Here is a 13,111-nt window from a genome sequence, read left to right on the forward strand (position 1 = left end):
TACATATAGAACAATTTTTATATTATGACAGCTTATGAAGCAGATCGGAACAACTACTTTAAATCATTCGGCGATATTGATGATGTACAAAACTAGCCAATTAGGTTCTTATGTGAAGACAAAGCATCAAATGATGACATCAATATTCAATAAAATTCTTCAAAAGACAACCTAGCAAACTTATTTATAAAGGCCTTTAATGTCGCTTGGCGACCGACATCTTTGCGAGCGTTATTAAAGGGCTTTAATGTCGGTTGGGCTTCAATGTCGGTTTATAACCGACATTAAAGACATCTTTAATGTCGGTTATAAACCGACATTAAAGCCCTTCAATGTCGGTTATAAACCGACATCTTTGAAGGTGTTATTGAAGGCCTTTAATGTCGGTTCATCTTTAATGTCGGTGGATAACCGACATTAAATATGCCTTTAATGTCACTTATGATACAACTTTAATGTCGTTTTTCCACCGACATTAAAGATGTCTTTAATTTTTTTTTAACCGACATTAAAGCTGTCTTTAATGTCGTTTTTTCAAATTTATTTTTATTAAATCCTTGCATTATTGTCCATTTTGTATGACACCAAATAGTTAAAAACGAAATCTTTTACTTGTACATATACAAAATGAAATCTTAATAATGTGACATTTATATACAACTTGGATCCAAACACAGAAATTATGAAGCTTAATTATTACACTGATCATCCTTTGGAAAAAAAGAAAGAAAAGTAGAACGCTTCACAAATGACCAACTTCAAGATCTTGTCACAAAGATGAGGGTCTGGCTAATTGTACTCACTTGCAACCATTTCTTCTATTGCAGTCATTTGTTTAGTGATAACTCCCTGTAAAAGACATGAAGATGGATGGTTGAATTGATAAGTAACAATGTTATGACCTAGTTGCTAGTAGAAATATCAAAATATCAAAATATCAGAACAAACAATCTCTCTTCTCATTAACATCTCGTCGATGTGGACCTGCCATTTCTCAAAACAACCCCATATAAATGGTCACAACAAAGCAAGGAATCTTTTCATGAACATGTAAAGCATAAAAGAAAACATATTGTTACGATAATAATAGGATTATTCTTTCCGCAAACAGATGATCCCAACAAGAAGAAAAATATCCAATAACTCGGAAGAAAAATAAAAAACAACAATATCAAGCTAGGACCGATTGCAAGAAAGGAATTTAATAACCAAAACTCCTCAGGACACATTCTGGAGGGTCTCCCAAGGAGCCTATGCTCACCCAAAAAGTTCACAGGAAAGGGGGTCAGATTTAGAATTAGGAGTATAGCAAAGTTTACAAGATAAAGCATAAAATTTTCACTAGCAGGAGGAATTATACAGACCTCTTGAGAAAATACAAGAAAATAGGTGAGGATCACTCTCAGCATCTCGACTGATTTTTTGGCTAGGATATTCAGATTTGCCTCCCAGCAAATTCCAAAATTGTTCAGATTCTGAGCCTTCCTTTTGTGATCTAGATTGCACATTGGGCTGCTGACAATTGAAACTCAAGTTAGAAAGCAATCAGAAAATGTAACGAGGTAAAACAATAAGTAAAATGTGAACCATTTGGTCAAAGAGCCAATTTAAAATGAATTTTGGCCAGTCTGGCTAAACAATACTTGAACTCACATGAGCGAGACTTCTCTTGCCAAAGTGAGATGTTTATAGCTAACCATAGAATGTCATATGGATGTGGAGAGATGCACCAAATTTATATAACCAGGTTTAATTCATACAGAACATATTTGTCAAGAATGTTAAGAAGCCAAACTCTGTGCGCAAGGTGAGAAAAAATTATGCAAACCTTTATCAAATCCAACAACCGCTCAACAAGTTCTTGATTATCTGAGTTTGTAAGGCTTCCAGACCATGTAAAGACATTGGAGCTACTGTTCAATATGTAGGAGTAGGAGGAATTCAAAGACGATGCAACCTGACAAGGGAAAAAAATAATAGAGAAAGGTAAGAAAATATATATAAACATAAATATGTCTATCAATTTAAACTTTCAGGTTCAATGGTGATTAACATGATACCAATGTAGCTTTTGAGTTACATTTAGTTGTGGTTTAACATGATATCAATCAGAGAATTTTCTCTATATATAGTTCACATATTGTGTTTCTTAAATCAAATTAGTGTTTGAACTCACATGTGGAGGAGAGTGAAGAGAATATGAGTACTCTATAAACTTTAATATTTCTGAAAGTTATGTCAAGAGAGAAGACTTACACCATGCTAATGGAGGCAGTAATGGTGTAACCAATGCTAACACCAACCAGATTACCATACTGAGCCAACCCACAAAATTTAACATTGTTACCTCCTGCAGTATATACCCTCGGTCCAGCCACCCAACCGAGCTGCGCTATCGCCCACGCCAACGATAGAACCCCCGACCCTATCACTGCTGTTATTATATGCGCACTAAGCTCCAAACTAACATATCACTGATGTCCCTTCATTATACACACACATATATATATTAGTTTAGTAAAGTAGAATCCAAGTCAAACAAGGGAATTCTGTTAAGTAAGAAGAGATATTGAAAAATCCAAGTCAAGTTTTGGGGGTTCTTCTCGTTCCACTCCTTGTATTCATGATTAATACTGTTACAAACAATGAAGGAGAGAAATTACGCTACTGTACTGATCAACATATATATTAACTATGAATAGGCACACTTGAATCAAATAGCACTCAAAGGGAATAAGAGAACGAGAGAACCAAATATGTATCCCTTGCATAAAATACATAAGTCATTAAATGGGGTCAAATATTGAAGGTGACAGATAAATTATGATTATCTACATCAGATGAACCAAAACGACCAGCTCTGTAGAAAGCAGAAAACCAGCAAACAACGTTTAAGATTCAGTTTCTAAAACAATTGACAATCGGCAAATACTCGCATCGATATGTTTTCTTTTGAAGGAAAAGAAATGGATATGGTATATTCGTCAAAAGAGCCAAATCTAATGGATATGGTATATTCGTCAACGTTGAATTTATTGATATGATGTATACCTACTCAAGAAAGTACAAACCAATTTTGGCAACAAAGAATGGATTATCAATTTTAACGTTAAATTATTGTTAATACAGAATAATCTTTAGGGTAGGTGACACATGAACACATGATAGTGTTGGGTGGTTATCATCATCTCTCCCATTTCTAAGCTTAAATCCTTTCAAACACAAATCTACTGAATCTTGAAGTGACACCTTCTAGACATTACAAGGGGTGTTATTTGAACATCAAAATCATGTAAATCATGTATTCAAATGAACATGATAGCTCATATGAATTTGAAATGGTCAAAATAAAATCCTTGAAATCTACGGCTGTGCTACTTTTCTACTTTAAGGAACTCTTCTTATCTCAGGAAAGACGAATAAAGGCCAAGTAAAATTTGGAAGAGGGAGGCCACTTCATTCTTAATTGAGGCCAGTGTGCAGGCTAGTTACCATAACTATAATCATGGCAATTTTCTGCTCCTTTGCGGCGAGAGTTAATTTAATTGAAAATAAGAAAAAAGCCAATAAATCCGGCACGTCTCCTTCCTACTTAATTTGAGGGGGCTGGTTTGAGACCCACCTTTTGTCCAAAAAGTAGAAATTGGGCACAATGAAATTAAGGTGAACAGTGACTCCGAAAAAGCTGCTTCTTTACACTCCTTTCAAATAATTTCATTTCTATGGAAAAGAAAATGAATATTCAAAAAATCCCATATTGATCTTTACCCTCCTTCTCAAGAAAAGGCAACTTTTCTCTTATTATTCCCCCATTATGAATCCAACTACAAATATATCTATCTACGATTCTAAAAGTTTTTGAATACACAAAATTTCAATGAAAACCTTCCACTTTGAAAATTGAATAAATATTCCACAATGTTAGTATCACAGCTGCGGCCGGAAGCTCTGTTCCTGCAATTGAACCAGTTTTCAACAGTAATTAGACTCACATTACAAATCAGTGCGGGAACGTACGTGGTGGAGCGAAGTTGGGGCGGCCATTCGTGGGGATCTACTGCGCGAAAGTCTGTTATGGACATCAGGGGAGGGAACGTCGTCTGTGGTGGCGCCGACAAGTCGATTGATATCCCTGTGGTGGCGCGGCCAAAGCTTGTACGTGAACGTCGTCTGTGATGGTCGAATGTCGTCTGTGCGTGAACGTCTGGTGGTGGATTGTCAGCCGAAGCTTGTGCGTAACATCATCTGTGCGTGAAATTGGAGGCCGACGAGCTTGGGTGGAGGAAGGACAGGAAGAAGAATGGGAAAAAGAAAAGATCGTATGGGAGGGAAAGACTACCCTAGGGTTTTTGCTGAATTAAATTGGGGAAAAAAAGAGAGAGAAACCATTGACTTTTTACAATATTAAAAAAAAATTAAAAATGAGCTTTAATGTCACTTTTAAAAAAGGGAGAATGTTTAATGTCGGTTTTAAACCGACATTAAAGCTTCTGCTTTAATGTCGGTTTAAAACCGACATTAAACATCCGCTTTTTGAAAAGCGACATTAAAGTTCATTTTTCATTTTTTCCACCCGACATTAAAGCCCACATTTCTTCTAGTGTAAGCACAACATTGAAATGTGACAACTCGGATAATTCAAGCGATGTACTCAAGAGGGGGAGTAAAAATGCTGCATTCTTTTCTTGACTATGGTTTTTTCCATTGGGTTTTCCTAGCAATGTTTTTAATTAGGCAATTATTAAAGTATATAAAATGATGTACTCTTTTTCCTTCATTAGGATTTTTTTCCCACCAGATTTTTTTCCTACTAAGGTTTTAACGGGACCTTTATTTTACATAATATGGACATCTAAATGGGGGAGTATTATGAATATTCTACATATTATTAGGTGTCCATAACCTTCTTAGGTTACAAATTCATCCAATAACATCCCCATCAATTTCCATAACTTTTTTGTCCCCTATTTATGTTTGGTTTTGTAACCATTATTCTCACAACCCTATAAATAGAGGTTGTAGAGATCATTTGTATACACACCACAATTGAGTTCTATTGTCTTCTCTTCTTCTTCTCTTTTCTATTCTTCTATATATTTGTGTAACATCCCAAAAAAATTGTGAGGTTTGTTCTCAACACAATTTTTTTTTTTTTTGTTATTAGGAATTTAATTTATTGGGTGTTAAGTTATTTAAATTTGGAAAGGAAAAGAAAGAGGAGGAAATAAATTTTTCTAAAATAATATTAATATAATATAAAATAAAATAATATAATATAAATTATATTATTATTATATTATTTATTTTCTTTTTAAAAACCTAAAATTTTTCCCATCTTCTTCTTCCTCCAGTCGCGCTTCCCCCCTCCCCCCAACTCTCATCTTCAATCTCTTCTCTTCTCTTCTCCATCCGCTGTCGCAGCCACCGAGTCCCTATATTTTCCCCGTGTGTCGTTCGACGAAGCCCAGTTGCCACTGTCGTGCATCTCCTCATCCGCCAGCCAGATTTACCTTTGTTTCTAAAGTTCGGCAACCTTGTGGTGGAGCGTTTTGCATTGCGTCTCTGATCTTCCTCTATATGTCGACCGCCGGCCATCTTAGTCCCTCTCCGTCCTTCGTCCACTGCATCCTTGATGGAAAAACAACAAAGCACTAGAGACATGCAGCAACGGAATTTAAAGGATCATGCTTTACTCTATATGCATCTAAATGATTTAGAAGTTAACATGCATCTACTATGCGATGGACTTAAACGAAAAGCCAAAAGGTAAACGATGTCCTTACCTTTGTAGTTTTAAACTTCTTCTTTAATCCAACGCTTCTTTGCCTGAATATCACGAATAAGGACAACCACCAAGCTAACCTACTATGCTTAGGACCAAGAACGGAGTTGTGGGACTCCGTTATGCAAAGAGAATTTTAGAGAGAGATGGGGAGTCAATCATTTAGGTGTTTTTTAGAGAAAACCTCATTTTTTTTTCTCATTCGGTAATGAGAAGTTTTATATGAAATTTACATGCAAATTAGTGGCTTTAATGAAATTAGTGGCTTCAAATTCATAATAAATTGCCACATTTCTCATTAACCTTAATTAATAAAGTAATTAGTCAAATGGGCATTTTGGTCATTTAACCAACTTAAGTCAAAGTCAAACTTTGACTTTTCTTAGTCAAAAGTCAACTTTTTGACTTTTTACTAATTTTCCTGTTTTGACTAATTCTAATCTTCCGAGTATGAATTCATATTCATTTTTCTAAAATTCAAATCATATTTGAATATAAATCCGATCAAAGTTCAAAGTTAAAAGTCAACATGTTGACTTTTACAACTTTGACCGTTTCTAAACTTTTTAAGCTTTTAAATATGAATCTATATTCATATTTATTTAAATCATATTTAAACACAAAGCTTAAAGTTTATATCTACCGACTTATATCTAATATAGTTGTCGGTTTCTCTCTCTTTTCTTAATTCAAACAATTCGAATTACTTCAACATACTTGTTCTTAGTTGAATCCATATGAGCTAGTAGGGGAACCTAATGGACCTATAGATCATGGGCTCCAACGATTCGAGATTAACTGGCTAAACTCTTTTAGACCAAAGTTAATCAATATTCGTTAACTAAAGAGTCATTCCACTAAAGACTCTTAGTTGCACTCCCCTCACTATAGATATATTTCTGTCCACCTGATATAACCATGATGAGTAAGTCGATCCTTCACAGGCTGTTCGTAATCTCGGTTGGATCAAAATACCATTTTACCTCCGAGACTACATCTTGTTCCTTAAGACCCACTGATCCACTATTGAACAATTGGTTTAAGGTCCAACTTATAAACCTGAATCCTTCTCGGGCCAATGAGAAGGTGGGGCCCCTTATTCAAGACCTGGATTCAGTCCTTAAGAGAACAACTTATCTACTATCCCAGAAGTGGGTAGGACTGAATTCCTTCTTGCACCCTATGTCCCTAGCTATCTACTCGGTCTTACCCCTAAAATGGGAGGCTTATTAGGCCAGCGATGTTGAGCTGCCCTCACCTATATGTAGATCTAAGGATACTACCGAATGAATAGAAGTTCATAGTTAGCTCAGGATTAAGATCAAGTTACCTAAGTCATCATAAATGAAATAGTTAGTTTATAGTTTACGGTGTTACAACTAAAAATGACTACTTCGTGGTTCCAGTCTTATGCAAACCATTTACATAGGACGCCCCCACTCCCATGTCTCTACATGAACGATTAAGGATTACATCGTTTGTACTTACTACGGAGCGGGCCGCATCCATAGTGTTTATCCAGAATAAGGCGTCCAACCTTATTCATACACTATAGACCATTTGGGCTATTAACTTGAACTTAATCCATGTTTATGTCTCTACATAAAGTTCAAGTATATATGACAAACTAGTAAATAGCCTCGAGACCTTAATTTATTGGTTTTATGATTATAGCATTCAATAATAAATTATATTGAATCAAATAATAAAGTGCGAGTTTTAGGACACAAATTCCACCAATCGTCGCAAGACCCAGCCATCGCTTATGTCTTTATCCGACCCGACCCGAACCTTCCCCTCTTCCCAGTCGAGCCACATTTGTTTCTCCCTTGCTCAATATAGTTTGAATCACTTAGTGTTCTGCTGCTTTTGTCTCATTGTAAGTTTCGAGGTAAGGACAAAATTTTGAGTTTTGTAGTTGTTTCCTTAGCCATTTTAAGTGTAATGGTCGGATTAAAATGTTGGAGTAATTGCTTGAATTACTATTAAATCTTTGAAGGTGTTCGCTGAACTACTATTAAATCTTTGAAGGTGTTAGCGCTCGAATCCCTAGGAATTCCGGCAAGCTTGAATTGGAGTCTGTTTCGCCATTTACTTGGGTAAGCTTGTGAACGTACGTTGATATGTTATAGATGAAAGGATTGGTTTAGAAGAGTAATTGATTTAATGTTGAATTCGTCATGTTATGTTAGGTTAGTTCGTTGGATCTTAGTATTGGTTTAGGAGCGTAGCTAAATCCAAGGTAAGGGCTACTACTACTGGACTAAAAAACGAGATTTAAACATAATAAATGATATGAAAGCATGTTCTAGAGGCTACATTAGATTAAGGGTTATGTGTTCATGTAAAAAGTAGTAATGATATGCTCTTGACTGGTTTTGAACGACACAATTGCTAAGTGTAGTTTGATTTACATTGATGGGTCATGTTGTTGACTTATTATTAATGATGGGGAATTGACTGTTATTCGTAATATGAGTTACCGTTGGTTTGTGTTGTCATTGGTTGGTGTTATCTGGATGTTTTGTATAATCCATGCATACTGCTAAGCTATTTTGTGCATGGACGATGGATTTCGAAACCGTTACGTATAGGTTGTGTATTTATTGATGAGCAGTGCTGCAGACTAAATATAGACTTTATGTAAGGTTTAGATCACTTGTAGTTCATGTTGTTACTTGGGCTGAGATGATGGAATTGTTAGGTGTAAATTTCATAGTGATGTTTTGTGTTGTTGATTGGATTTGGGTAGCATGATTGTTGATGTGATTTGAATGTATGTAGGCTGACAGAGAATACTGTTGATTGACCTAGATTGTTTGACCGATTATGCTTAGAGTCAGAACTGTTAATTGAGCTATATTGTGATGTGACTGTTGTACACTGTTGAGGCTGAACTTAGAGAATAACTGTTAGCCTTATCTATGGGGTAGCATACTCTACAGGCACGGTGTCCTACGGGATCACCCCATGTTGAGTATCATTCGGAACCACTAGACTAATATGTGGATCCGATAGGACCACTAGACTAATACGTGGATTCGAGGGGACCACTAAACCGATATGTGTATCTCACGGGATCACGAGACTCTTATGTTGCAGGGTACCCCTTAATAGAAAGCTAACTGTTGTTTTTCTTAACAGGACCAGTAGTGGGTCCCTTACTGGGTATATTTTATACTCACCTTTTTTATGTTTAACCTTTTCAAGTAAGGGTAACGTACGAGGTAGACAGGCGAGAGGCAAGAAGGATTCGTGAATGCCATACGGGAATGTCAAGTTTTATTGCTTCCGCTAAATGTCTTTGTTATTTTCGTTTGAGGATTTTAAATTTAAGTTTTGGTTAGAACATTTATTCATTTGTTCGTTTGAAATTTCGTAGACTATGTTCTAAAACTTTTGAAATTGATTTAAAATAGGGTCCGAAGACAATTTTATTATATCTTGAGTTTTAAATAAATTTTGAACAGGGTCTTTATTGAGTTTTTATGATTGGATGTTGTGTCTTAGTAGTAAGTAACGACCTCAGCTTAGACTGAAAAGTTGGATCGCTACAATTTGATTGTTTCTTTGTTCTTTATTTTATAACAATTAACCAAATTAAAATAAGAGAATTATAAAAAATGGTAAATTTGAGAAAATATTTATAAAATATAACAAAATTTCATATTTTATCAATGATAGATATTAATAGATACTAATATGCTTCTATCAATCATATTGATAGACACTAATAGAAGTTATCAGTGTCTATCATTGATAGAATCTAAAATTTTGTTATATGTCATAAATATTTTAGTTTTATTTTACTATATTAAAAATATCTCAATTTATCGGAAAGAAAACACCTCTCCTTTTTAATTATTATTCATTCTTGTTGCTTCTATTTCTTTCCTTTCTTGCCTCCAAATCTTGATATATATAAGAGGGAAAGAAGATTAAAGTTGGATTATCAAAATTGTAAAAGCAAGTGAATAAAAAGCATGGATTTTGATCACTTGCTTTACACTTTGCTCTCTCTCATTTCTCTTCTACTTGGCTACTCCTTTTTATTTAAACCTCATCGCTTAAACCTCCCGCCAACTCCACTTTTTGGTCTTCCATTCATAGGTCATCTCCATCTTCTCAAACATCCTGTCCACAAAACATTCCAAACCCTCTCCCAAAAGTACGGCCATGTCTTCTCTCTCAAATTCGGTTCTCGTCTCGTCGTACTTGTATCTTCTCCTTCTGCCATCCAAGAATGTTTCACAAAGAATGATATCATTCTCGCAAATCGGCCATCTTTGAACTCTGGAAAGTACTTAGCATACAACAATACCACCATGGTGGTGTCCTCTTATGGTGAACATTGGCGAAACCTCCGCCGAATTAGTACCCTCGAGATTTTCTCGACAACTCGTCTTAATTCGTTCTCAAGAACTCGGGAAGAGGAAGTCAAACGTTTACTACGTAAATTATGGGGTAATTATAAGTTGGAAGATGAGTTTAGGGTTGTGGAATTGGAGCCCATGTTGTTGGATCTTACATTCAATATTGTAATGAGAATGGTGGGTGGAAAGAAGTTTTGCGAAGAGAAAAATAATAATGTGTTGGAGGATGAGGGATATTGCAAAAGATTTAAAGAGTTGGTGACACAAATAATGGCACATGGTGGATCAACAAATCCAGGGGATTTCATACCTTTATTGAATTGGATTGATCCAAGTGGTTATACGAAAAGGATAATGAAGATTGGAAGAAAAACAGATGAAGTTCTTCAAGGATTAGTTGATGAGATTAGGAATGAAGAAGATGAAGGAAACACTATGATTCAACATTTACTTCGTTTGCAGAAAACCGATCCCGAATATTATAGTGACCAAATTATCAAAGGTCTCGTACAAGTATGTTTTTCTTTCTAAATTAACATCTAAGTTTGATTTTCCAATATATAAACAATTTTTGTCGATCGTCAAAGAGTAACAATATGATCTTTTCATTTTTTATTTTACACTTTTAGTAATTTCTAAAGAGATTTAAGCTTCTAACTACTTGGGTTTTTGTTTCAGAAGTTTTCCTTGTTTCCCATCATTTATTGCATAGAGTTTACAAATTTTCAATTTAAATATTGGAATCCTGAGTCAACATTTAAAAACAAAAGCTTTTTTTTTTCCGACTCATGATGTAATTATTTAGTTTATTTTTAAAAATTAAGTAGTTTTTTAAAACTTGTTATTGGTTTTGGAATTTTGTTAGGAATCCAATCATTGTATTTAAAAAATGCAAATTGGAGTAAGAAAATGGACAGAAAATTAATATACTTAATTTTTAAAGACCAAAAATAAAAAATAAAATAATTAGCCAAGGAAGAATTTAATTTTCAAAACTTAGATTTTTTATTTTGGAAACACCAACAACAAAACATGGAAAGTAATAAAGATAAAAGGAGTGTTTATGAACAATTTTGAGAAACAAGAACTAAAAAGATTTAACTAAGCAAGTGCATTAGATTCTGAGTTTTCAAATTTTGTGAGTTTTCAAATTTTGGTAACAATTTAGCTTCTGTACTTCTTGTATCTTTTATAGATTGATAAATTAATAAGAAATCAATTTTTTTATAAACTATATTTAAAGAGTAAGTTTGTACATGGTAAAAGTTGACAGTTAATTTGATGATCAGATTTTTCATAGTAAAAACTAAAATTAGAAATATACAGCAAATGACTTCTCTTTTTTCCATCCCAAAATACACCATAAGATTAAAGCTAAAATAGTTGCATTCCCTTTTAATCCAGGGCCCTTATGTAGCCAAATGTAAGATCACTTTGATCTAATTTCAAAGAATAAAGTTTGTGTGCATGGATCATTTTCTCAAGAACGTGCATGGATTCACCAAATGCTCAATTACTCTTGCAGGATATATTACTGGCAGGGATTGACACAAGCGCTGTGACATTACAATGGGCGCTATCCCATTTACTTAACAATCCAATCGTCTTAGAGAAGGCCAAAGCCGAAATAGATTCCTATATAGGACAAGAACGCATGGTGAATGAAGCCGATTTATCGAGTTTAAGTTACCTACAAGGAATAATTTCCGAGACTCTTCGGCTAAGTCCAGCTGGTCCTTTACTCGTACCACATTGTTCATCCGAAGACTGCAAAATAGGAGGTTATGACGTTCCACGTAATACAATCGTATTGATTAATGCCTGGGCTATACATCGAGATCCAAATCTATGGGAAGATGCTAGTAGTTTTAAGCCTGAAAGACATGTAAATGCGGCTGGATTTGAGAACTCATACAAATTATTGCCATTTGGAATGGGAAGGAGGGCATGCCCTGGTATGGCTATGGCCCAGCGTGTGATTGGCTTGACTTTGGCATCGTTGGTTCAATGTTTTGAGTGGAAAAGAATGAGTGATTTGTTGGTTGATATGAGGGAAGGTGAAGGGCTCACGATGCCTAAAGTTGAGCCATTAGTGGCCAAGTGTAGACCGCGTTTCATTATGGAAGCAGTTCTTAGTGAAAAAAATGGTCATATTATCATTTGAAACCCTATCAGTTTTTAGTTGAAGCTTGCAAAAGCTGATTAAATTACTTTGTAATCACCAAATGAGTCCATCCATATATGTAAAATAAATGAATACCTTTTCCTTTGTTATTCAAGTTCTTTAAATAGTGTTTGTTCAGTTAATAAATGTATAAAATTTTCGTGGAGACGGAAACTATAGGTGAGCAAACTTTATATTGAGTATTAATTTTTCGCATTTTAGATTAATCCAAAAGCGAGGAAACAGGTAAATCAACAAAAAAAAAAAAAACAGATGATCAGAATTAAAATATATAATATCATAATTATGTTATTGGCATGTTTGTTTAAGTTGTGCTTTTGCTCTTCTTCAACGAGTGTTCGTCGAAAAGTGTCTTAATTAACGTGGGTAATTTCTAGTAGCCTATTGTTAGTATAAAGATCATGTTGATCTTGCAAGTCTTTTTTGTTTCCTTATTGAAAAGATTATTTTGCTTTTTTCACGACGAAAATTTTGATTCATTTTAGGTTTGGTTCAAAATTTTCCTAGAGTTTTCTTTTTTCTATTTTGCTGCATGTTTATTGAGGTTTGTTGTGTTTTTTTTTTTTCTTTTTTTTCTTTTTTTTTTTTTTTTTTTGCTAGAGTTAACAATTTTTGTAATAGAAGATTTTCAAAAGTTTGTCCTCAGTAAAGGTTGTGTGTTCTCACCTTATCATTTATTATTTAGAGAATATTGATTTGGTTTGCATCAAAGTTAGAGAGATTTTTTGTTAATTTAGACGAGCTTAAATTTATAGAGTGGTGTTGAGTTTC

General features: G+C 34.5%; 2 protein-coding genes across 5 annotated transcripts; one reads left to right on the forward strand and one right to left on the reverse strand.

Annotated features, from left to right (window-relative positions):
* Positions 1 to 589: 589 nt before the first annotated feature.
* LOC127151708 (villin-5-like) lies at positions 590 to 4,005 on the reverse strand. Of its 4 annotated transcripts, none has more exons than XR_007824834.1 (4): positions 3,993 to 4,005; positions 1,829 to 1,957; positions 1,365 to 1,512; positions 590 to 849 (listed from the first exon to the last, which is right to left on the reverse strand). XR_007824834.1 is itself a non-coding variant. In XM_051091685.1 (3 exons), the coding sequence occupies exons 1-3, from the start codon at positions 2,006 to 2,008 to the stop codon at positions 836 to 838; spliced, it is 342 nt and encodes a 113-aa protein (XP_050947642.1). In that variant the 5' UTR covers positions 2,009 to 2,045; the 3' UTR covers positions 738 to 835. The 4 variants fall into 4 exon arrangements, 2 of the variants coding, with proteins under 2 accessions (XP_050947642.1, XP_050947641.1); XR_007824835.1 differs by having other exon boundaries at positions 738 to 849; positions 1,365 to 1,515; XM_051091685.1 differs by lacking the exon at positions 3,993 to 4,005 and having other exon boundaries at positions 738 to 849; positions 1,829 to 2,045.
* A 5,760-nt stretch (positions 4,006 to 9,765) lies between these two features.
* On the forward strand, positions 9,766 to 12,444 carry LOC103495924 (cytochrome P450 81Q32-like). The gene is made up of 2 exons (XM_008457602.3): positions 9,766 to 10,668; positions 11,681 to 12,444. Exons 1-2 carry the CDS (start codon positions 9,766 to 9,768, stop codon positions 12,317 to 12,319), a joined length of 1,542 nt encoding a protein of 513 aa, XP_008455824.2. The 3' UTR covers positions 12,320 to 12,444.
* Positions 12,445 to 13,111: the final 667 nt, after the last annotated feature.

The sequence above is a fragment of the Cucumis melo genome, chromosome 11 (assembly GCF_025177605.1).
Source record: "Cucumis melo cultivar AY chromosome 11, USDA_Cmelo_AY_1.0, whole genome shotgun sequence".
Classification (NCBI taxonomy): domain Eukaryota; kingdom Viridiplantae; phylum Streptophyta; class Magnoliopsida; order Cucurbitales; family Cucurbitaceae; genus Cucumis; species Cucumis melo.